We start from the raw sequence: 26,398 nt of genomic DNA on the forward strand, positions 1-26,398 counted from the left end.
CCTCGTTTCTATAAATCTATGGCATGATTAGGTAGGGTATCGTTTAAAGAAGGTTGCATCATATTCCGCATGATTGCAAACATAATTACTATCCGGATTCAAACAAGTGTTCATCAAACGGATGCTCATGAATCAGTAAGAACAATAACATCCAATGACGTCATATGACAGGGATTGCTTCTGTAGTTAAATATCCTGTTACTCGGTGAATATAAAGCCAGGAAAATAGCGCAGACGGAATAATAAACCAAGCATCGAAATCGATGCAAAACTTTAAATAGATAAAGAACAGAGATAAATGACAAAACGAAATATTTGTCAACAGTGTTACATGAGGACTGGTGTATAAGCAAAGAGACATATACTAACATACAAATTACATTTCAGAAGAAAAGAAGAGAACCAATTTATACCTTGGAAGTGGAATAACAACCATGCACTTACGTGTTACTGGATTTTTGTTTATCTGTGTAAGTATTATGCCATGCTTGAATTTGTCATGGTTATATTACACAAACGGAATTTCAACAATCTAATTGAAAAATCATTAGTTGATAGATAAATTTCATGTAATTAGCTCGTGCTTTGACAATCTAATATAATAAGTCATCTCAGAGCTAATAGATCATTCCAGAGTATTTGTCTGGTACTTTGTCAATCCGGTGTACGTGAAGTCTGTTGTCAATAAGTTTTGACGTGAGATGCTTTATCAATTATTGCATCTTATACTTGATACAACACGACAACACAGCTTGATCCGCAAATACACAAATGTGTGTTGTATGATATTTGCTTTTAAATTTAAAATTACAACATTTATTTCAGTGATCTTATTACTAGTCATGGAGTCACTGAAAAAAAAAACTTTGATTACTTATTCTTGTACTGCGAATGCAAGAAAGCTCTAAAGACTGGAACTTATTCATTATCAGATAAATTCAGCGTTTTCCTCCTTAATGCCTGTTTTGTAGTTATTTCTAGGGTAGTGTTCGTTTCTTATTACGTTGTCATTGGTCTTGATTGTTGATATCGTATTCGTATGTTATATGGCATTGATGTTGATTGTTGATATTTTATTAGGTTGTTCTATGGCATTGGTGTTGATTGTTGATATCGTATTCGTATGTTCTATGTCGTAAGTGTTGATTGTTTATATCTTATTAGGTTGTTCTATGGAATTGTTGTTGATTGTTGATATCGTATTTTAGGTTGTTCTATGGCACTGGTGCAATGGGCAGAACATTCCAGAGGAATTACAGAAGGACAACATTACCCCTCCAAACATGTTTGGACGAGAATCTCCGACAAACAAAACCTTGGATCAGCTCATTATGGAAGCTATGGGAGGCCTCAAAGGTGGGTAACAAACTTATACATTCTAATTTTATACTTACTTAATTGTATCACAATCAATCGCACAGTGGGTAAAATGTGGTAGGGAGGCCTCAAAGGTGGATAACAAACATACAAATTCTAATTTTATACTTACTTAATTGTATCACAATCAATCGTACAGTAGGTTAAATGTGGTAGGGAGGCCTCAAAGCTGGTTAACAAACATGTAAATTCTAATTTTATACTTACTTATATCACAATCAATCGTACAGTAGGTTAAATGTGGTAGAACTCAGATGAAAGTGTTATTATCATCCGGTCAAATGGTGTATATTTCATTTATGTCTATTCCAACATTAGATGTATCCGAAATGTCACAACCCGATAACTTTCCCGTAGTCAACATGCACAACAACAACAACACAACAACAAAAACAAAAACAATATAAACAATATCCAGTTTTACGCTAGTTTACATAAAATAATTTCGAAACAAAATTTCACTTCATGAAAATGCATTTGAAAAGTGTTATAAACATTGCACAGAAAATATAAAAAAAGGCTATGTTATGTAGATAAGAAATTTAGTAGAAGTTTTGTATATAGCTACATGATTGGCTGGATTCATGAGCTTATGATGCAAAGTCTAGACTTAAATCAAATATGATTTTTATTCTGATGAAACTCATACGATTTGTGCCAAACTGTGTATTTGGTACCTAACAGGCTGTTGATATGGTGTATTAGGAACCTCTGAAACTGTAGAAATGACGTATTAAGACTGTAGAAATACTGAATTATTAACTTCACAACCTGTACAAATGCCGTATTAGGAACCTCACATACTGTAGAAATGGTACATTAAGAACTTAACAAACTGTAGAAAAACGGTAGTATGGACCCAAACTGTAAAAATGCCATTTAAGAGCTTCACAAGCAGTAGAAATTTCGTATTAAGAAATCCATAAACTGTACTCATGCTGAGGTAAGAACTTCACAAACTGTAGACATATTAAGAATCTCACAAACAGTAGAAATGCCTTGTTAAGAACCTGACAAACAGTATACTGTTTTCCAGTTCAATAAAAGGCTTTGATTAAAAAACCTAAATAATCTAAGTTTTTCAATAGTTATCCCGCTCCGTGTTTGATGACAATATTCAGTACCTTAAATTATGCCACACCCATTCACCCTGACAATAATGGAAAATTTATAGATTACGAACCAACACTGTGTAATATGAAAATAAATGTTCGTAGACGCAGCGTCAGTTCCATCGACACATGAGATTATTTTGAAGTCAATAACAAGCCTTAGCTTGTACTAGTCACGTGACGAATCTCAATTCTCCATCTATCTACCTGCAGTTTTCTATCAAGCGCTGGTTTTTCAACATTTCGTTTGACCGCTGCCCACTCACAAACCAGGCTAAGTTTGACAAATTAAGTAATATCTCCAAGCGTCCTGGGTATCTCATAGCCCATCTTCTAGGATAAATAAAATGTACAACACTCGAAAATTGTTTAACAGTCACCGAAGTTAGATGAAATTTTCAGTATAATTCAGATCGTACCCTTTGCTTAAATGGTGAAAGGTTGTTGTTTTTAAATTTATGAAGTTTTGTCAGGAAATCTTATGCTAATTAGTTTCTATAGCTATCTCTGATTTGCAATTTGTTAACTGATATATCGCGAAGACAGAGATAATTCACCTAAGCAGCAAGCATAGCACCAATTGAACAGACACTTACCCCATGATATTTGGTGTGAATATTTCAGTATTTACGGAAAGTTTCATGCAAACTCATGATAATCATCCAGTATTCTTATAAACTGAGTGATGCTTCACACCTTTGTCAGCAGTGATATTGGCAGGCAGCATCAGCATGCTTCAGGGTTTAACTTGCATCGAACCATGAACATAAGTTCAAAGCAGCGTTAAATTAGGGTACACCATTTATAATATTAGTAAATGGGGACGATTCAGTGACAATGTGAATTAGCATTACAAGACACACACACACCCGGGACGATATAGCGACAAAATGGATAGTGACAATGGAAAAATACATTAAAAGACCCCCATTGGACGATATAGCGAGAAGATTAATAGCGGCTTTCCAATGATGATCGATGCCCTCCACTCGAGTGCGACTTCTGGAAAATGTTCGCCGAATGGGTTTGCGTAAGGTGTAGGTGGCTTGTTCTTGTAACTATCGTTGCACTTAAGGTAAACGAAGACTTTTCAGACGGGATTTGGCAGCACGATACAATTTCTGAACTCTTCTGTAACCTGCAGGATGGGATGGATCGTAGTAAATGCTGGCTATTGGGTATTTTATTTGAACCATTTGGCTAAGCATTGTTACAGGTGTTTAGGCAAAGGTACCGTGCCTTTCAAGGCGTTCAAACAACATTCGCACATATTTGGAGGCAGTTTTAATGAGTTTGTTTTTTGCATGAGAGGAAAAGCTTTGGACAGGACGGACAACATGTCCCCATTTTTGACTAAACGATGAGGCAGTCCTTTCCTTTTCTTTCCTTTGGGTTTAGAAGAGGGATTTTTCGGTGGGGGGTGACATCTTTGGGTCTTCAGGAGAACAAAAACGCGGATAGCCATGCTTTGGGGACTCCGAGTGGCCGAGTGGTATAAAGCGCTCTCCGTTACGGATCACTGCCCTCTCACCTCTCTCGGTGGTTCTTTCCAGGATTTTCCCGTGTTCTTCCTATACCATTAATGCTCTCCGCCATGTATAGTCAATCGTGTGCTGAAAAATGGCGTTAAACCCTACAACAACAACAACAACAACAACCCATGCTTTTTTATCTCGCCCTTTTCATACTGGAGCGCATCGCCACTCATTTTCTTTACGTCGTATCAACTTCATGACAGGCATCACCCGTCTTGGAGGCGTTCGCAACGGACTAAATCGAGACAGTTCTTGCTGGGACAAATCTAATAAAATCTGTAACATACCCGATCTCTCTTGGACTTTGATTTTGGGAGCGGATACTGTTTGAGCAGCTGCAACTGCAACGAAAGAGGAGGAGGGTGTCACCGCAGGAGGTCTCAGTCGTTGCAGGTTGTGGTCTGCGAATGTAAGGTTGCGTCATGGCCGAAGTATCTCTTGCGCGTCGAAGCTGTTTTCTGAGGGTTTTTATTTTAATGGGCACTTTTCTTTTTATTTTTCTGTTGGCTTTTTTTTTCCCTGGGTTGTGACCTGGTTTTGCCACCATTGCTCGTTTTCTTCCTTGGGCTTCGATTGGCTGTTTTGCGAGTGTTTTTTCTTTCTTGTGGAGAACTGTGAGGGCATTAGGATCCCATTTTAAGAGGAAGCGACTGATGACACCTCCTAGAGAACCGCTCCGTCTGGGTTTCAAAATGATTTGCTTTTTGGTTTGAATGTCGATGCGGTGATCGGCCACATGTGTCAAGGTTACTCTGTTTCTGTCAAAAAAGCGTTTGGTTTGATGACGAATCTGAATGACGCTTTGCTGTATTTGACTTGCTGTCACCGTTAATCATCGTAAGACTTCTTCGAGACTGGCTTCTAAGACACGAGCACATATTTATGGACTGTTTTCACGACTGATGTCATACAAGGTATGAATCGATTTGACGGGAAGATGAGACTAAAGGGTCGTCATGTTGGCGGTTTTTGAGACAGACCAAAAGTGTCCGAGGTTTTTATATATTTTTTTAAGTCGACGAAGGAGATATGTACAGGATAGGCCCTCCGTCTTGACACCATTGGTTAAACAAATGGATACAAAATCGCAAATAATCCGGGTTGGTGGGTTTCAAATCTACGAGTAAATAGGCATGTGAGGTTGGAGTTGCATCGTCGTACGCATGAGTTAGCCTAGGTGTTCCTAACTGTTTGGCTAAGACTTGCACTTGCGATTTATATCTAGGACGTTTAAACAAGACCACATGATGAGAATTGAGACTGATGGTGCGATGAGCTTTACTTTTGTTGAAACAAATTTTGAGTGATGTAAATTACACTAGCATTACGATGATGCCCTTTGCGCGTAAACCACATTTTAATTCCTTTTTCGTCTTCTCCTAACATGTCATCGAAAATGACGGGATGGGTTTGACTGGTGTCAGACACGATTCCGTCTTCTTCGCTACGAATGCCTTTCTCGCAAGAGGTTGTACGCCGATTGCCACTCATTGTAACACCACACGATTATTTAAGGCAAACGATCGATCAAACTATGTTTATGTTCGATCAAACGTTTGACAAATTCGGTTTTGCCTGAATCGCTAGGTCCGCAAAATTAACATGTTAAAGGGATAGCGGATATATAAGGCCTCCCAACTGGCAGGATCCAGGTGTTCGTCGATGACTTTGAAAGTGGAGAAGAAGAGCAGAGACAGCAGATGTAACCATATTGCAAGGAATGTCCCTTTTGACACGAAGACAGACAAGACGAGAGTTTTTATCATTTTTAGGACACATTTTATTGACTTTTAAAAATAAACACAAACGAAAATGTACATAAAACCAAATGGTTAAGTATAGCAATACAATAGACATCAAAACGAATACAGTGCACTATAACAAGTCACTGTACAACACGTTTTTGGTAACCAAGATGTCCTAGGGACAGGGTGTAATGTTCTTATAGGCTCTACATGGTGTAATGTCACACAAGAGTCCTCCCGGATGTGTCTTTCAAGAATGTCCTTAAGGGAGTGATTGTCCTCGCTGACGGGTTCTTCTGGTACTGTCACTAATGCAGGTTTAAAAGTTACTATTTTACTTGGACGTTTGAATGGATGATCTCAACTCGTGATCTCAATGGACCACTTCTTTGTTCCAAGCCTCAAAACCCTATTTTTTCCAGTCACGTACATCTGTCCAATGAGGGTGTAAGTCACAAGGTTCACACACATCGTCATACACATCTTCGGTACCCAAAAGTTGTTGAATCTTTCTTTCCCGTAGAGGTCGAGAAGTATCCACATGAAAACGCAAGGCTTTGAGCAGAATGAATCTCTCGTGGACATTTAAAGGGTCCAATTTCATGTTGTATTGGGTGGTAAGTGCTGTTCGTAAATAGTCCACAAGAAATCAGCCGGTAAACGAAATCCCAGAAAGCAAGTCATTAAGACACACACCACACGTCGACCCAAATTTAACGGACACAGTTTTCGTAATAAGTGTTGGTAATTTTCCACTGTCTGAATAGTGTCATTTATTTCATTCCACGCAATCTGTTGTATCACTTTTGGTAAATGTTGTGGCGTGGTAGCCTGTTTTATACCTCTTTTTGTTGGAGACAACATGTGTACTTTCTGCACAAAAATGCTTTTACTCCAGTGGCGAATCTGCATAGCTTAGTCACTAACGTGCACATCATAAGACACCGTTCAGAAGTTTCTTCTTCAATTACGCTTACGTCGAGTAAAAGATTTTTGTAACTCTCTAACTCTTCCTCTGGAATTCGATGCAGTAAGCCTATCATGTAGTAAGAAGAACGAGACACAATAATCCGATCCTTCTCGCCCATGTCCAGTTTAACAATGTCAGACCACTTGAACACTTTCATCTGAATCAGTTCTTTTATAGCATTCAGGTACCAGTGGTTTAAACACTGGTGACATAACGGATGCAATTGTTCTTTGCCTTTCACTTATATTTTGACCAATTCTCGGTAAATGCGTTCTCTCAATTCCACAGGCAAGCCACGACTGTTCTCTTCTAAAGTATCCATGATCCTGTCAGTCAGTATCATTTTATTTGCAATCTTCTCCTAGAGCGAAAGTAATGAACATAGTGAGTAATTTTTGACCACTGACATTCAGGGTAACGGTCAGGAATGTCAATAAAGTATTCTAACGTAAACTGTCTAAAGCGCAATAATAGGGTGAACGCACACTTGATCCAGAACAATCTGATCAGTTTGTTGACTTCTTTCACTTTCTACTTGTGAATTTCTCAACACAAACGTTCTATAGTCACTCATTGACTTTCTCTCGCAAGTCTCTGCCAAACATCCTTGTAGAGCTTTTCTTGCAGTTTGTTTGGTAATGGGTGAATATTATTTTTTAAATGGGGTTCAGATACTGGTTTCGGTCGTATCTAACGTTTGACTCCTAGCCAATCTGGTTTCGTGAACGACATGGTATGTCACTTCAATAATTCGGTCCCACTAAGGAAGACCATTTAACATGTTCCAGTTATGCTGAATCGTGTTGTTCCCACTGGTGTAGTGACACACCACAACCGAAGCACTTGACTTTATCCCCTTCACCCAAGTAGAAAAATCCGGCTCTGGCTACTTCTTCGGAGGTGAATCCTTCCAGATAGTTAAGCCATTTTCCTTGAAAGGTTTCAAGACAATTTTCAAACTCGCAGTATTCAGGAAAACGCACAGGGAACTAATATTCGTATTTCACAGGTTCGTTTCGATGAGGGCAGGGTGACATCGATAGCAGTTTGCTCTGTTTTGGATGACACCTTAGTATGGTAGACGCATGGTCTCGCGTGAAGGTGGACATTAACAATGAAAACCAGTAAAGAGTCCTCGATGCAGGTTTGACACGCATAGCATCATTTTCCATTTGGTAGGTGTAGTGGTGGTAGTAGTAGTGATAAAAATGTTCCCACGATGCTTTACTGCATGGCTCTCACTGCAAGGAACATCATCTCACTCCAACTGAGAATCATCGAACTTAAAAGATGTTTGTTGAAAAGGATTCATCTTTCTCGATTGAACTTGGTAGTTACAATGAACTATAGATCTTGGACGTTGTCCCTTTTTATATGGTGACCAATATCGACGTGACTGTACGGTAAAGTGAAGTGATTAACAAGCCGCACACGATTTGATACAGCTTTTCCAAGTGTCGACTGACGATTTGGTGTGTAAACGTGCAATCTCATGTGGTTCGTGGGTGGTCACTCTAAAGTTTCCATCCTCTCCAGACTTCAAGGATTCTTTCAACACCCCAAAGTTCACAACTCGACTGGTGCGATAATTGAGAGTCAATCCTTTCACTTTAAACTCCGTGTGCACTTCTCCTTGTTTGTCCCGGTATTCGTAGCCGTAATATTTAGGACCGCCACTAGCGAAACTTAAAATCTTCTCGTCGGGATGTTCGTCTGTCCAGCACTTTAACGATCTCCTCCAATGTCAGGGTGATGCTTACACGGGATATCAATGTAGATGCAACTGTCTGTGTCAAAGTACAGGTCTAAGGCTTCGTACAATTTTAAGCGTGTATGGGCTGTCACGTAAGCCGCAATAATGACATTTCCAAATTCATCGGCTTGTAAAAATCCAGATCTTCTTCGTAATTGACTAAGATCAAATCCTCACGAACGAAGTCCACGTGTTTCGTGCATTTGGTTTTGTCGTGAATCATCTGGAAGTAGCGGTACGGTTCTGTAAAATGCTCCGTCCTAGGTAAACACGGTCGTTGTGCCTTTCTTTCCCACAGGCAATTTGACATCACTTCGGCAAACGATCGCCTTCCTTCGTTTTTCTCGATGTTGTCTAAAGTGATGCCTTCCTGCTCCTAGCCTTTCTCTTTGAATTTCGTTTGATCTTCGGGAGTGTGACATCAAGAAAGATAGCCACTGGCTTCTTGTTTTAGTTTCAAAAAGAATCCACGTAGTCTGCGAAAATGCCTTTGTGAGTCTTGTTGACCTCGTGGTATCTTTGTGTCTTTTGAAGTGGTAAATTTCGTACACTTCTAACAGTTGATATCCCATGTCAAGAGCTTTGAACAATTCTACGCTGACCCACGTTCCCGTCAAGGCACGTTCTTCCTGAGTGTGCTGACAAGGCTGGTCTTTTTGTTACACGATTCGGCACAAGTAATGCGCAAGGGAAACATGTTTTCCTTGGCAATGGTAAGGTAACAGTAGTTGGTACAAGTCTGTGGGACGCACAACTTTGCACTTGATCAAGCGTTCGTGTTTTCTAATGTTGTCCAGGTCAATGTGTTCCGTCAACAACCATATTTGCCCACGTAAGAATACAGCGAACACCGTCCAAGTATTTGTTTTCTTCTCCTTTCTCTTCGTCGGCTTGGTACAGCAAATAGGTGGCATTTTTCCTTCCTCCGTACAAACTCTCCCTCCGGTTCATTGGGTTCATCAACTTGTAACTTTCTACGATGCGTTTAAACTCGGGATCGGTTTTCATACTTTGGCCGTACTTGTGTTCACACATTCCCACCACTTAGTATCCTTGCTGTTCTTCTTCAGGCGCCTCTGACAAGTGGTCTATATCAGTAAAATAAGCAACCATTAAACTCGTACACGATCTTGGGGTTTTCTAAGTCCCAGCCATCCACCGAATACTTTCCGATGGTCTTTTCGCCCCCCTTAGTTGCTGCGTGATGAATCAATTTGTCTTCCTTGTCGCACAAGTAATGTAGCAAGCGTAGGGCTTTGACCGAGCAATGACGTTTGAGGTCTGATGACAGCCAGTGTGTTTTCGGGCATGAATCTTTGCAGGTATACTAAGGAACATGTTCGTCCCACCACGATGGAACGGGCAAAACACATCTGGTCTTGAGTGTTGTTAATTTGGTGCTGATACGTTCGTCCACCAATAACACCTTTCTGCGTTGTCCGGTCCCCATGGGGAGAGAGAAGTGGATCATGAACAGTGTTGTTTTTCCATCAGTGATGTGAAACTTGTCGTTGGATTGTTGCACGTGTTGAATCTTGTCGATGACTTTGGAAGGCGTCAATTCTGCTGAGTTCCTAAACTCGATGAAAACATGGGATTTCATACTGTCGTGATGAATGGAAAGTCTCAAGCAACTGTCTTCTTTTGCGTGATATTGGAGTTTCAGAGTGGTTAACAAAGAATCCCACATCTCGGTGATGAAACCATTTGCTTTTTCCAGTGGTACGTTGGATTTGAAATCTTTAAACTTCACCGTGTCGGTGTAAGCCATTGTTCTAAATTTTCTAGAGGAGCGATTTTCCATCTCTCGAATGTGATAGTAATTTTCATGGTTTACTATGGGTTGTGAACTTTGGCTAGGTGTAGACTCTCTGGGTCTGGATTCTGACTCACTCATGTCATCTTCAAAATCACTGGTACGTTTCGGCCTCTTTCTTTCTTCTCCTTTCTCCAAGAAGTTATGCGATCGTTTCATCTTGACTGCGAAAAGTTAAATGACTACATTTCAAACGCTATAGGTCACTTTATCTCCGTGGCAGACAAGCGTATATATAAAGGGTGTGTGACTTTCCTTCCAATATTCCTCCTTTCGAGATAAAAGTTAAGATACTTGCTATGTATGTAAGAAGAAAGGACATTGGTCCTCAGAGTGTCCAGACCGAAAAAAAAAAAAAAACAGGTGCTAGAAGAGACAAACGTCAGGACACCTATTATCATTGTCAAGAAAAAGGACATTGGTCTTCAAATGGCCCTAAGAAACAACAGGAGGGAGAAGCGAGGGGTTCCGAACAGGAAGAAGAAGAGGTTCTCTTCCCAAAATAAGAACACAGACACGTCCAGGAAGAGAAAAATGAGAAGAAGAAAAGACAAGGTGAAAGTGAGGACAAAGTGGAGGAAAAACCTGTGAAAGTGAAGAAATTTAAAAAACAGAGGAAACAGACACAGAAGAAGCCAATGAACTTTTTAAAGTATTGTGTTGTGAGTTGGACTATAAAATTTGTACCAGAATAAAAAAGGTAGAAAACGTAAGTGTCTCTTGGTTTTGATTTTTAGAATAAGAATCTACAATCACGCACTCACTCAAACATTCACACACGTTCATTATGGGTAAAAACGGGCTTTTTGAGTTTCACTTGATTTTTCGAGACAAGTGGGTGGCCCTGAAAAGGAGTGTTGGGTATTTGTTTGTAGTAATAAATAAGTCTGATACATTTGTTTCAGACTCCTTAACTCTGCTAAAATTCTAAGAGTACCGTTACCGTTTGACTTTCACTGCCCACCTTCTCTCTTAGACCTTGTTTCTTCTCTGCTTCGTCTTCCAATCGTTTCCTTCTTGCCTCTCCTTCTTCTCGCTGTTGTTGAAGGAGAAAAGCTTGTTCTGCTTCCTTCTGCTGCTGTAAACAATTCTCCAATTTTTCCTTCTGTTTCTGTTTAAAATTATCACGGGTGGTAAAGAAGGAGAAGGTGGCAAAGGTAATGGTACCGGAACTATTTATTGCGAAGAAGAAAGAAAATCGACTAAATCCCAATTAAAATCAGCCTCTTTTAGAAGTAGGCCTGTGTTGATTTTGGTAGCCGCTGCTTTAACATTGCTTGTCGTCTCCACAGTCGGTGCACCCCATTTCATTGTCTTCTTAGGTTCCGTCATGATTGAAAACTGTGTCGCATGGATTGACTACCATAAATACGCTAGCGCATCTATATAGGGAATGTGACGTCACACAAAACTCTCTTCGGATTGGAAGACAGACTCCACGTTATGACTGAATTATGTAACCCGTGTTTGGATTGGTGAATATAATCAATCATTTTCAATCCGCCCTTCCCCTATAGATAACCGCAGTTCACCTGTTCTTGTCAAAAGATGTGGACCAACTATAACAAGATAACCGGGTAAGATTTCCGGATTCACAACAGAACAGTTTTGACGATGATATAAATACAATGTTTAATAATGAATGGCCTGAATGAGCAATAAGTCATGAATATGTGTTTGTATATATAATCCAAATATTGGATTAATTAACATAAGAACGCACATGGTTAGCAATGAAAAATACAAATAAATTACTTTACAGAATACAAAGTCAAGTGGTGAATGGTTCACAACGATTTCACAATGAAAAGATGGATAGAGTTTTCTCATCTAGTAAAATGAATTCACCCAGATAGTGAAATTATGCAACAAAATAGGGGCAGATATACAAACTATCTTTACAGTCCCGAAAGATACAGTGGGTTTTACGAACCCCACAATTAGCCCACGGCTAAAGGATTATATGTAAGGAGATACACTCCGTTATCAGCACACTTTATTTCAGCTCCACGGCTGCTACAGTTCAGCTCCACAGATGCTACGGTTGATTCCTGTGGTTGGCTTTACAGCTTACACGAATTCGACCTCGATCACTCCGATAACGTTGACGTTCGGGTCACTCTGGTCACTCTAGACACTCTAGCCACTCTGGACACTCAAGACACTCACGACACTCCAGACACTCTGGACAGATCTACACAGCTGAAAATATATCATATACCGTGTACTATACATGACACGGGAATAAAAGATAAAACGTAATGACGTTATACACGGTAAGTTATACAGATTACATTATCGGCACAATACTTACAAAACAACAGGTTCAGAAATAAACTTAACCCTGCTCGATAAAAATCCTACTGTACTAAACATTTCTTAAAAACTTAGCCTTATATTACTAATATAAATCCCTTGCTAAGTCGCAAACAAGGATAGAAATATGTGCATTATACTGGGTGAACCAAAGCTACATAGCAAACATACAAAAATAAACGAGGTTGTACAATAGTTAGAACTTATATACAAGAAATTATTAAACTTATTTACCTCTACAGCTGAAGATGTGCTAGTCCTTAAACCAGACCGCTGACTGATAAGAATATCCGTAATGTAAAGAGTTTTACTTACGGTGAGGTATTTATACACAGATATAGGGGGTGTACTGGAGGCATTCGGTTCTTCCAATCGAGAGCACTTCGTAAGTGCGGCGTAGGATGAACTGAACTCACTATTTCGAAATTCAACACACTATACATAAATCACCCTCGGGTTTTGTTGTACACAAAAAAGAAACCCGAGTACATGTATTTAATACATAAAAATTTTACACAGTTCCGTGACACCAACGTAGAAAATCTACCCTCGTTTCGTCAATGCTGTTCCGTACGGACTTACACATGTATGTGAAATCATCATGGAAAATTATTAGAATCACGGATGCAAGCGTTTGGAAAAAGAAGAATTTATTTGGAGAGACGAGATTGTTTGAAAAGAGCCCTTATCTACGGACCAGAAGTCAGAAGAAGTTTGAGGAAGAGGAGAAGACCCATGCGATGCCCTCTGTGTTAACGGAATGATGTTAACATAAACCCAAAGACCATTTTCATGGCCACTCATATGCCTCGAAAACAGTTGCTTTGTTGCCTTATTGTTTTTTTAGTCAGTTATATAAGAGTTTGTGATTGTATGTTGTATGTGTTATATAAATCTAGGTCCCACGTTTTATTCCCGATTGAGGTCAGCCCGATGCACACCTGCACATGGTTACCAATCTGCAGTACTCGAGCGTCACCTCACATGGTTGCAACATTGTTACCAATCTCCCATACCGTGACGTCAGACGCTATACAGACCCAATTTCCCCTTGTCCGTAAACAGGCCAATATTCCCCAGGTTAAATTCCCATTGTCCGTAAACAGCCCCATGGGGTTTTGTAATGTATTTTCCAATTGACGCTATCAATCTTGTCGCTATATCGTCCCAGGGAGGTCTTATACTGTATTTTTACATTGTCGCTATCAATCTTGTCGCTATATCGTCCCAAAGGGGACTTGTAATTCTAATTCCTATTGTCGCTATAAATCTTGTCGCTGAATCGTCCCCATTTACTACTAAAATCATTGCTTCACAATTTTGATGGTCATTTGTTACGAGATTTGAAATTAAAACTGTTTATGTAATCAATAAAACCATCCATGTTGTAGGACCCACCATTTAAAACAGTAACAAATTAAACGAACCGAATCGGTCTTTCTTTATTGAATGGAAATTATGTATAGGACCATCTGACAATAAGGTCACGTTCCTCACAACTTGTGAGTCGTCCTAATAGCTAGTTTTCACTTCGTATTGTATGAATAAAATTCTCCGTTATCATCGATATTATATCAAAATTGTGTGTGGTGCATATCATATCATTCAGCCTAGAATGGGAATTATGTCTTTAGCAACAAAATTGTGCAGTAATTTTCTTACAAGATTTATATTGTATCATCGATCGATCGATATTCGATCAATCGACAGAAAAATAGCAGCATGGAATTTGACAATTTAATTTGTATGGTTTAATTTTTTTCTTAGATACACTCAATGTAAAAAGTATGCATGGTGGCATCCTTATGGAGCTGGACATGTTATTGTCCAAACAACAATACTACAGTCTTTATGAGCAACCGAACAGGTATGTTAAATGTCGGGCGGGGAGTCCAAATTTTCCAAAGTCGTGTTAATAAAAGGCGATTCTCTGACAACAAATTGAATTAACAATGTTTACCTCCATATCCTCGATACCATTTTTCTTTCTCCTTAATCGTACCTGCTGCATCTTCTTCGTTTTGTTGACATCTCTTTCGAAACAGCTAAACTTACTTTAGAAAGATGGCAGAAGAGAATAATCAATAGACATCAAACCAAATGTGTATTGAGTAAATTTTTTGCAAAGTACGGCGAATTAAATTGAAGTAAATGTATCCAGCATGTACATAAATGTGAATCTTGCAGACAAGAATAAATATGAAATAATTATCAACTCCGGCAGCTTATTTATATGAGCTATCTACTTGAAAAATACACTGTAATGTGTTTGAAAACTTATAAACAATAGTTATCTAAAATATAGGTTATGTTTAATTCAGAAAATCGATTGACACCCATCTCTCTCTCTCTCTCTCTCTCTCTCTCTCTCTCTCTCTCTCTCTATATATATATATATATATATATATATATATATATATAATTTCTTACAGCAGTACACTGATTCGAAGTAAGCGTAAGGCGATTCGTTCACCATTGTTACGTTGGAAAAACGGAGTAATTCCATATCGTTTCTACCCGGGAGATTTCAGTAAGTTAACGTTGATATAAAGAAGAACCATGCGTTATAGATCTATTAGGGAAATGATATATTCATCGAAAGGTTTCCTAATTAGCTATACTATTTTTAATCTACTCTGTTCGATAAAATAATTGTTGGGGAATGGTAAGTGTCAAACAAATTCGTAGGGATTGTTTCTTACCTATATCAATGTAAATGTTCTTTCTATTAGGGACGGGTGCTTTATGACGCAATAACACTATCAAAGCGTGTTCGCACATGTTGTCTTTTTTCCGTTAATGTTTGTACCAGTCTTTACCGGTTCCTACACAATCAATAGAGAATGACCACACACAAAAAAAGGAATGCAAACCTCTAACTATTCACACCCACACAATAACGGAAATAAAGCAAACAAGGACAAGGGAGCAACGGAAATAAAACAACTCAGATACACGAGTAGCGGATTTAAGACAACAAGGACTAACGGAAACAATCAACATAGGGAGAGATAGTAACGGAAATAAGACCTCTGAGGCACATAAAGTAACGGAAATCAGACAACTTTCGGAACCGATAGTTACGGATATAAGGCATCTCAAGCCCACACAGTATAAAAAGGCAACTGAAGTCCACGTTGTAGAGGATATAAGACGAAATCGAAAAGGTTCCGATTATGCTTAGAAATAACTCAAGCAAACGTTACATAACAATATCTGATAGAAATTAAAGTGTCTTCAAGGCGATACGAATAATTGAATTTCACATCCATGCTCATTGTATATGAAAAAGAGTGCATACTTCTTGTGTAACAAACTTTGCCACTAACTGAAAATGATTACACTCGTGTCATAAAATTTCATATTTATCTGACATTCATACAAGACTCTCTACATATCATTTCAATAGGGAAGGGACATTTACACATTTTGTACATTGTACACATTGTATGTTGTATAGGTCAGATAGATCAGAACAATGTCCGGCAGGCTATGACGGAATGGGAGCGTTACACCTGTCTCCGATTTAGAGTGGCCACGTCTTCTGACATCAATTTTATCGTTTTCATTGACGGACAAGGGTAAGAATATGGCGATGAAAATGCGATGATATCTCTCCAGTTCGAACCTGGCAACTCGGAATTGCTATCTAATTAGAAAAAATATTTGTGCATGTGCTATTAAACTCATTCGATTGGATGTTGATTATAGGCATATATTCTTATTTGTAGCGGTTTGGGAATTCAGACATTTCTTAGTGTACTTTTCTCTTTTCAAAACGTATGATCTAGACTGGTCCTTGATAGTTTAGAAGTTCTAAGTAATCACTCGATTGTGTATTGCATTCTCTCTCTCTCTCTCTCTCTATAAATATAAATATATATATATATATATATATATATATATATATATATATATATATGTGTGTGTGTGTGTGTGTGTGTGTGTCTCATTAAAAGTAATACAATCATGCTTATATCGGAAGTGGAAACCTGAAACCTGGAAATCATTTGCCCGAAAAGAACAAACTCAAAGCAGAAGGTGATTATTTAATAAAAGATAATGCTTTTTATGATACATTTGATTTTAATTCTTGAGGACCTTCAAATGTTTATTAGGCCAAATTATAAAAGTTAAGTACTAAGTGAAGCAGGTGCCATAACTTAGTTAAAGACTGCCACAACACAGAAACAAAGTCGAACTTGGCTTAGATCTTTTTAATGTTAAGCCTCGAGCAAAAATTAATTTTAGACAATGAAGTCCTGCAAACGTTATTGAGCATAATCAAAAATTAAACGCAATGTTCCAAGTGAATAAGTTTTGAAATCTCCGTATTTTGTTTTTGGTGAAAACAGTGAAACTGAATTTGTCAGAGGTCCGTTTAAAATTAAGCTATTCAACCTCTAATTCAAAACAATGCTTTGCAATGTCCAGTACATTTTGTTAGTGTTGTAATGTACAGTACATTCTTTGGGTGATTGCAATATCCAGAATGTTTCTGCCTTCTAGGAACATACAGCTACCCAATACTCTTTTCCTATTCTTTCCAGCTGCTACTCACAGTTGGGAATGGTGGGTGGAGAGCAGGTGGTTTCCTTATCCTCAGCCGGGTGTAGATATGTAAGTACCAGTTATTAGGTTTTTAACACACATATTAACTCACACACACCGGACAGCAATACCTTGTTCATGTTAATTTGTTTGCTGCTGCAGGATGGTCTCAATCTGACAACTCGGATGTCCAGATAGTTTACACTGCAGATTTGTCAATATAGGGTACAGGATGTAGGACTATGAGCCCTTCAAGTGGACTCAATTTAAAAATTCATGAGAGCGAAATTTGCATTGAACTAAAGAGTTCCAAAATGGCAGCCTTGAGTATGATATCTCTGATAAACCATTCTGTAATTTTAATATCAACAAACATGCATGAAAGGTGAGGAATGCAGCAGTCGATTATTATATAAAACTGCTTGAAATGAATTCTAACGTAACATCTAAAACCCGTTGTGAAACGAATTGTAAGTCTATTCAGATTGAAGAGTGATCATTAGCTTAAAGAAAGATAGTCTCGTGATAATATTTAGTACATATCTTTAATATACAGAGAGGATTGTACTTACACGAGATTGGGCATTCGATTGGTCTTGTGCACGAACACCAGCTGCCAAACAGGGACGATTATGTTGAGATTATTACAGAGAACGTGCAGGCCGATATGTTGGACCAGTTCACCAAGTACACATCACAGGCCATTGACCAGATGAATGTCCAGCAGCAGAGGGGGCGAATCCGACATTTTGTCCAATCGTTATTTTGCTTAATTATTACTTTCTGCAACTCAACGATCTAGTGTCGTCAGCGCCTGGTAAAAAAAAAACGACGACGTCGTTGGGGGATCATCCAAACGTCATTTGGTTTAATTAACACCTTCTGCGCGTCGATCCCCAGCGTCGTCAGCGTCCGGTAAGCACATCGACGACCGCGTCGATGTCATCGCCCCCTCTGCTGCTAAGTGGTTATTTACAATGATCTTACAAACAGAGTGATCACTAACTCCTCCTCCTGTAGATCAATTAGGTTATTTGACTGATCGGTGAGTTTAAAATTAATTCTCGTTAAAAACCGATCATGGCATCGCATATAGACCGGATTAATCGGATTCTCAACGATTAAAAATCCCGGAGGGGCTGTTGGTGAAAATGAATAAAGGATATACCCCTGTTGAGCTTGATTTGATTGATTGGTATCTACCTGGTAACTCCCTTCGATAACATCACACACTAGATTGATTGCTATCACCGATGCGATATTTACGTTGTATGGAGCAATATGCCTACCACCATCTCCGTTATCGTGTCTGAGGATATAAGTTGATGGATCGAGAAAATCATTAAGAGACTTTCTTAGTTCTGGCGCGTTGTATCCTGGAAACTTGAAATCGGGTAAATCGGCTTCTGTGATATTATACCCGGTTAGGAATTTTTGTTTATTATCATCGCTGCTATCGGATATTACTTTAACGATTCGTTCATTGATATATTCCATGTCTGATATAAGTTGATTTAACACCTCAACGTGTTTTTGTGCTTTTGTCTCTCGTAGTTGTTCTAGTTGTAATTGGTAATAATGATTAATCTCGGCAAACGCACCAGTGATATCATCTAAACGAACTGTGACCTTGGCTGACAATTCAGGAGTTTTCTTATACGGAAAAAACCATTGCATGGTATTCCTGTCTTGAAATATAAACTCGCTGGGTAATAACGTGTTTCTTATAATAGACAAATCATTCAGATAACTGGGATTAATCTCATGATACGATTGCACATTTGTGTGCAAATCCGCGGGTGGATTCTTAGGCCATCCTAGTATGGTTCTTATTGAACTGTTATAAATATCAACCATATACCCCGGTGTGCTTATTTCAATCGTCGATGATAACGTCGGTTCATGAACCGTAATAGCGATTTTTGATTCCTTTCCTGTGATCGATTTTATTCTGCGTTGAAATTCTTTATTGATTTGCTCTATTTGGTATGACCCAGTTGGTATTGTAACCTCCTCCCAGTCTGGGGTCCCATCGGGTTTATTTTTCCGTGCAAAAACCAGCGAGTTATTAGGTTGTTGTCCGTTAAATGCGTCCGCTCGAATATTAGGCCAACTGTGATATACTCGCAATTTTGCCAGCGCTATTTCCTTCACTGGAACCGGCGACGGGAAGTTCACACTGAATTCGGGTTTCGTTGACGTTATTGATATCATATTTGTTTGTACCGGAGTGGTGTTCTCCGCGATCCGCTGAAGTAATTGAAACCCTTCGGGGTTCTGCGACATTATTATTATTCGTTGTCTTTAGTGTCTAATTTCAGCAACCAGGTGGTTCCGGCTTCCAGTTGAAAATCCTCGATTTTTGACATCGCGGAGCTATACAACTGGACCATTGTGGAGAATTCAACATCGGATACTAACAAATTATCAATTGACAACGAGATCAACTCGGATAATTTTGAGTACGCGTCGGATACTATTTGATGTTTTACTGTATACTCGTTGAGTTTTTTTTGAAAACACGATGATATCTTCCTAGTGATTGCGTTGGCGACTCCAGCAACTGTTGTCATTGCGGAGACAGCGATTGGAACAGCGATCGGGGTTATCGTGGTCATCGTGGATAAAATAACACCGGCGCCAGCTACTATACCCGATACCGAGTACACGACCGCGTCGATGGCGGTTATTTTTCTGCGGTATTTTTTTATTTTTATACGGTATTGTTCGGAAAGCGTTTTCAAATTCGCGGATAATTCTTTTGCGGTATCGAATCGATATTGATGTGACGTCGGTGATACCTCTGATTCAATTTCCTTGGTGGTCATTTTTATTTTAAAAGAACTAGTGTTTTTAATTACTTAGATTCGCTACAAATTCCACATACCATGTAATGTTCGCCCCGGCTAGATTTCTATCAACGGCATAAATTGTAAACTTTTCAGTTGCGTTCTTGTCTATAATTGTTGATATTGTATTGTTAAACCCGGATGAACTCGACGATAATATATTAAACTGCATCATTGAAATCAGTGTCAATCGATAAATGCCCTTAACAGTTGCGGTGATATTTACTGTATTCTGTGTAGGAGTCCAATCGAATGATCCATGCCGAATTGTGTATACTGTGTTGATGATGTTCTCATGAGGGATTTTTATTTTTTCGAGTTGCTCTGCCATTCTCGGTAGTCTGTCTTTAATCGCTTCAACATCAGTTATAACTATTCCTACTCCCCGCCAACTCGCGTCTATATTATTCTTGTTCGCTGCAACATTAGTTTTGATTGTTTCTATTTCCCGTGTATTCTCGGTCATACTTTTTTTGTTCGCTGCAACATCAAGTTTGATTGTTTCTATTTCATATGTATGCACGTCTATACCTTTTTTATTCGCTGCAACATCAGTTTTAATTAATCCTATTCCCCGCCAATACGCGTCTACATTTTTTTTGTTCGCTTCGACATCAGTTTTGATTGTTCCTATTTCCTGTGTATGCGCGTCTACATTTTTTTTGTTCGCTTCAATATCAGTTTTGATTATTCCTATTTCCTGTGTATGCGCGTTTATATTATTTATGATCGTTGCAACATCAGTTTTGATTGTTTCTATTTTCCGTCCATGCGAGTCTACATTATTTATGATCGTTGCAACATTAGCGCCGATTATTTCTATTTCCCCTTCATGCACGTCTACACTTTTTTTGTTCGCTTCAATATCAGTTTTGATTGTTTTTATTTCCTGTCCATACGCAGTGATATCATTTATAGTTATTGTAATCTCATCCGGCTTGGTATTTTTTTTACCAAAGAATTTATCAAAGTTGTCATCGATCCTGTTAACATTTTTTCGCAACGGTGGTAAATTGGCCGACAGCGCCATAAGTTCCGAAATAGCATTTGTTATTGTTGCAAGATTTGGTTCGGTTGCCGTCGGGGGTCCCCGAAAAAAACTATTGACAATGTGTTGCACATCGTCGAAATGCGTTAGCGTCAACACGATCCGTTCTTCATATAATTTAATTTCACTACGTAAACCCTTTAACGAATTTGACATGGTTATATAATTGTCGCCAAGTGTACTTATTTTTCCATTTATCGTCAAGATGGATTCACCCGGTTTGAGTCGTCCGTCGCTGGTATACAGCGCGATAGTGTCCTCGGCGGTATCACGCTGTCGTATTAAAACGTCATCCAGCGACACATTACTGGATTTCAATTTACCCTGGCGGTCTTGAAATACAACTATTTCATCTGGGTCAACACTGGTTAAGTTCAACGTATCAGCGATTTCATCCTCAATTAGTTTTTTTATGTCATCGGTGGCGGCCGTTTCCGTGGGCTTTTTCAGCGCCGAAACCGGTCGTCCCCAGATATCAATCATTATTATTGTAAATGTTATTCTCTAAAATCCGTTGAGCTTCTACGACCCCACTAGTGTATTCGTTTACAACCACATGAGGTGGTTTTCGCGATGATGAAATCGCCGCAAGTACGTTCAATACCTCGCGGCCACATATCGGTGGGTCGCTTAATCGCTGTGTTGGCAGCGTGGAATAAAAAACCCGGGCTGAACACGCCCGGGCTGAACACGCCCGGACATACCGCATGAACTCTTTCGGCGGGGCTAACCCGTATGAATCAAAATAGACGATCGCACGCGGATCAATTGCGTATGCAACCCAATGAGTTCCCGCTCCGGAGGACCCATCGAGGTTAATTATGCCGGTTTCAGTATTCCTTGGGGCCGCCGGTAATTGATCCCTCATAAAAACACCTCTGAAGTTTTTTATCGCTAGCGCGTTTGCGGCATCTATTAAATCAAAATTAGACATGGGAGTCATTAACTCCCGAGTCAATAAACGGTTCCCGGTAGTCTTAGACCCTTTCCCGAGTACCATGAATACGGGGTTCCCGGTAGTCTTAGACCCTTTCCGGCCACGGGTCGTTTTTTTTTGTAGCCTTTCCCGGTTGCCTTCTTTAATGCCATTCCCGCCGCGGTACCAACGGCTCCTAACGCCGCCGCCTTAGCCACTGCTGGTGCGGCCGCGGCAATCAATGCCGGAATCGCAGCTAACAGCGGAAATATCCCACCGGTCTTTTCCATGTTTTTAATTGCTGCGGCTGAAAAATCTATTTGAACACCCTTTTTATTCTTCATCGCATCATTGAAATGTTTTATTTGACGCGCCGTCAACGATATCTTATGATTACCACCCGCCATCTGTGACGGCTTCAGCGTTATTGTGATCCCGCATTGTTTAGCCGACTTTGATCGTAATTTCTTGACTTGACCATCAGTCAACTCTACATTGACGACACTATACGACATTTTATTGTAAACGCGTTTTGTGCTTTCAATTACATGTTTTCCACTGGCGCATCAACGATTCTCATTCGTCCACCAACACCTTCTAGCAGCATTGATTTATCGCTGAGAATGACAGCGACCGCTCTGTAATTAACACCAGCTGGGGCTATACGAGCTCGGAAGTGTATATCAACGACGGATTGTCTCGTTAAATCAAGATGTTCCAACGAAAAGTAATAAATCGGATACAGGTTTTTAAAATCAAGTTGTGATATTTGCAAACCAGTGTCGACGTTTTGATCACGACCCATATATGACAGCAATCGATGATACACACGTGCGACATGGTTGTCACCGTAATTAAGCTGTATATCCTCGGATGGTTCCTGTTGTCCGTTTATTCTCAGCGAAACCTCCATGACTCCTAATCGATCAAATATCATATGGCTGCGTTCTTGATTACCCAATCGTTCCCTATTCTGTAGCGCTATGAATATATGACGCGGGGCTGAAACACCCTGTTTTGATGCTAGGTGCCATGTAAACGTATCGGCGACGTTATCCTCTTTAGCATCAGTTGTTACCGCTAGCCAACTCAACAACGATTTCCCCCCCTGTTCCATAAATGCTAACAATCGTGCTTCCGTGGTAACTGACGGAGTCAGCACCGGCATCCACAATGCCATTTTAGTTAAAATGACTTTACCGGCAGCGACGCCAGCAGCATGCCATATTGCATTGTTATCATCGCCCCTTCGCGTCAGCGCGATTGTATGCTTAGCCCCATAGACAACTTTTCTAACATTTCTGCAGAATCCGAATATGTGATGGAGTGGAATCGCGCATGAAAACTTTCGGCGTGGTCCTTGCAACATTCCTATTCGTGTTGCAAACCCTAGATTAAAATTATCGTTAGTACTTTTTATGATATTGAACTCAGCACCCGGTCTTGTTCTGCGGTCTGGGTTGGCTGCTTCAGTTTGATTAGGAACTGAAGTATCTCTTTCCACCAGCACGTTAATGTACTGAATATGATCAGCGTTATCGGTGGAGTCCTTTGCGAACATTATAGATGGGCCCGCCGATCTTGTATAATCTAATATGATTTGGACACCCCAGACATGAAATGACTCGTGTTGCTATTAATGGACCACTGCCTGATTTTGATTTAACCGGATTCGCTCACATAGTATCATTTGAGTTCGCGGCAGGACTTCATCGCTGTTGCTATATTTGGATCGGTAGACACATGGCTGAAAAGAAGTGGTTGCCAATAGTGCTGCTACGGTATATGATTGATTGTAGCATGCTAGTTTCGTTGATTGTCAGTGACGCGATTATATCATACCGGGCGCAGACTGAAGTCTGGTTACCAGAACCGGAGCGTCTAGACAGTATAATTGACGAGTCCAGAAAAAACATTGATGCCGACGAGGAATATATCATCGAATGGTCCAGGAGGATATTCAACCAACGAAACCACGAGGCAAAAGATCTCGGTAGAAGAATAATTGGTAAGTTTACACAAGGTGGAAAAAACTGCGATTACAAACGATATTGCTCACGGCTGATTATAGATGACGCAGAATATGATTTCGTAATCAAGGACGCAGTGGCGAAAAATAGATACGTGAACTGCAAAACAGCTTTCTTGTCCAATGGAACAAGGTTGGGTACAGTTGTTACCTACAGCGATGGAGACAGCCCGGCATACCCGCATTTGAGGGCGTCTATGCTGGGTTATGCCGCTATTAATTTATTCTCGATGATAAATAGATTTCCTGACACCGCGGTTAGAGTAGCCGTTGATTCATTTTATATTGACGTAGCGTATAAGGGAAACGTAGCCGAGTTTACTAGTCCGGACGAGAGTTGGGGTACATGGAGAATTAAAAATGAAATACGACGCGATTATTCCCCGTCAGCAGATGTCACCGTTGAGAACGACTACTTACGCGGTGATAAATTATCAGAATGGTCTAATGCACCACCGTGTTCTGATCCAATTTGTAGACATAAAACAGTTTATTTAAGCGGCTGTGGCGGGTCAGGAAAGACGACTCGGGCAATTGAATTATTTCGAACGCGGGCAAGTATAATCGTGCTTACACCGACCCATAAACTAGCGCGAGAGATAAAACAACGAAATGTTGACGCCGTTACTTATCACAGCTTTTTTCGATACAGCGGCGGTGAGTGGACTCCTGATCGAATGGGTGAAAAATTTATTCCCGACATTATCATCTGGGATGAGATATGTACTGTTTCGTTAGATACTTTACAAATGTTTCTTGAGTGGTTGCTGCGCGCGAATACAGCGGTAATCATGTGTGGGGATCATGGCCAACCACCACCATTTGTCGGCGAGGGTCCACATGATTGGTTAAGGGGTTTTGTGGACTATTATGAAGAAACCGATACTGATTACCGAGCACTTGATGAACAACTGCGCGAGGTTAAAAAACTAATCAGATTACAGCCGGATAGAGTTCAGTGTGAAATAATCCGCGAGGTAATTCCGGAAACGCCGTTGAATGAATTCTGGGAAACATGGAGACCAAACGATTTGATTGTAGCGAGTAGAAAGATAGTCAGAGACACACTTCAGCGGAAGTTGTTTACGTTGCATAAGGAAAAGTTTCCAACGCGTCCAGTGCCGTTATGTTATAGACCCGCGGACACACGGCGGCAGAACATTGAAGTTGAAATTCCAGGCCGGACAGAAAAACAAATTCTCGTGCTGAATGATATCGTGCTCGTTGATATCGGTGTCGTCGAGGACGCGCTACGTGCTGATAAATCCCCGTGGACGCTAGGATACGCAACAACAATGCATTCCTCGCAGGGACTAACCATCACGGACACAATTGTTTGGATAGTTGATAATCGCATTGAATGGTCGAATCTAGTCTATCTTGCAGTGTCCAGAGTACGAAGGATAAATCAGCTTCGAAGAATTGTTATTGACGGAGCCGGTGACGGAGTCACTGACGAAGCCGGCGACAAAGTCACCATCGATGCAAGCGTCATTGATAGAAAACTCTCGGGTTACCGCCAACAGGATAAAAAAAAACAGCGGCGTTTTGATATTGATGCCGAATTAATAATCTCGCTACGACAACAACAGAATAATCACTGCGCGAGTTGCAATTGTATAATGAGTTGGCGTTATTCGGATAAAGACACTCGCCAATTTACCGTGGATAGGATCGATAACAGTCTCGGTCATGTCAAAAACAATGTGAGGTTGACCTGTCTTGAGTGCAATAGACGCAACGGCGCTAGTTAAGACCACGTGGGGGTAATTGAGTATCGTTAGGTATCACTTGTAGTTGCTCGCGTGTAAATCCGCGCTGAGGAGCAGTTGAATCCAGTCTGTAGATCGGTGGTCTACCAGTTGATCGTGTTATCGTTGATATGTTATGTGTGGTAACACTCCAAATAGGATCGGTAGCCCTTTTTTTACCGCCTTCAAGCTCTCCTGGTTCATATAGATATCTAACAGTGACATCGCCAAGAATCGGCTTGGAAACGCTATTTATTTTTGATTTTCCGGGTATATACTCGTATTTAATCGCGTCGCTGGGCTTCATGTTGATTGCTCGGGTAATCTCGTTATTTAACGCTGCAATTACACCTGGCAACCTTTTAACCCATTCACGAGATCGTTTTTCTTGGATGAATTCCTTCGCGTATTGATATCCAAATAACCGTTCAGCGAGAGTCCGATTGAATCGTTCAACAATTGCCTGATCACGATGTAGCGCAGTATGACCTCGTCGTATCGCGACGCTATGATGTTTCAGCGTTGATAAAACAGCGCCGCGAAATTCACTACCGGGATCAACTTGTAATAGATTTGGCCAGCGCAGAGGGCCTCTTCGATAAATTCTTTCAAACGCAGCGGCTACTTCAG

The 26,398-nt window shown here is 40.0% G+C and overlaps 1 protein-coding gene across 3 annotated transcripts in view; it reads left to right on the top strand.

Annotated features, from left to right (window-relative positions):
- The first annotated feature begins 202 nt into the window (after positions 1–202).
- LOC149800490 (zinc metalloproteinase nas-14-like) overlaps positions 203–26,398 on the top strand; it is a 42,615-nt gene continuing 16,419 nt past the window's right edge. Inside the window, exons 1-7 of one of the 3 annotated variants that reach the window (XM_089960124.1) lie at positions 203–470; positions 1,209–1,356; positions 14,392–14,491; positions 15,057–15,154; positions 16,085–16,205; positions 17,175–17,244; positions 17,732–17,892. In XM_089960124.1, the coding sequence (XP_089816250.1) occupies positions 435–470; positions 1,209–1,356; positions 14,392–14,491; positions 15,057–15,154; positions 16,085–16,205; positions 17,175–17,244; positions 17,732–17,892 (734 nt within the window). In that variant the 5' untranslated portion in view covers positions 203–434. The remainder of the gene's footprint in view (positions 471–1,208; positions 1,357–14,391; positions 14,492–15,056; positions 15,155–16,084; positions 16,206–17,174; positions 17,245–17,731; positions 17,893–26,398) is intronic. The other 2 variants (XM_089960125.1, XM_089960126.1) reach the window with 2 other exon arrangements.

This window comes from Sinohyriopsis cumingii, chromosome 5 (assembly GCF_028554795.1).
Source record: "Sinohyriopsis cumingii isolate HCF-2022 chromosome 5, ASM2855479v2, whole genome shotgun sequence".
In the NCBI taxonomy this organism is placed as follows: domain Eukaryota; kingdom Metazoa; phylum Mollusca; class Bivalvia; order Unionida; family Unionidae; genus Sinohyriopsis; species Sinohyriopsis cumingii.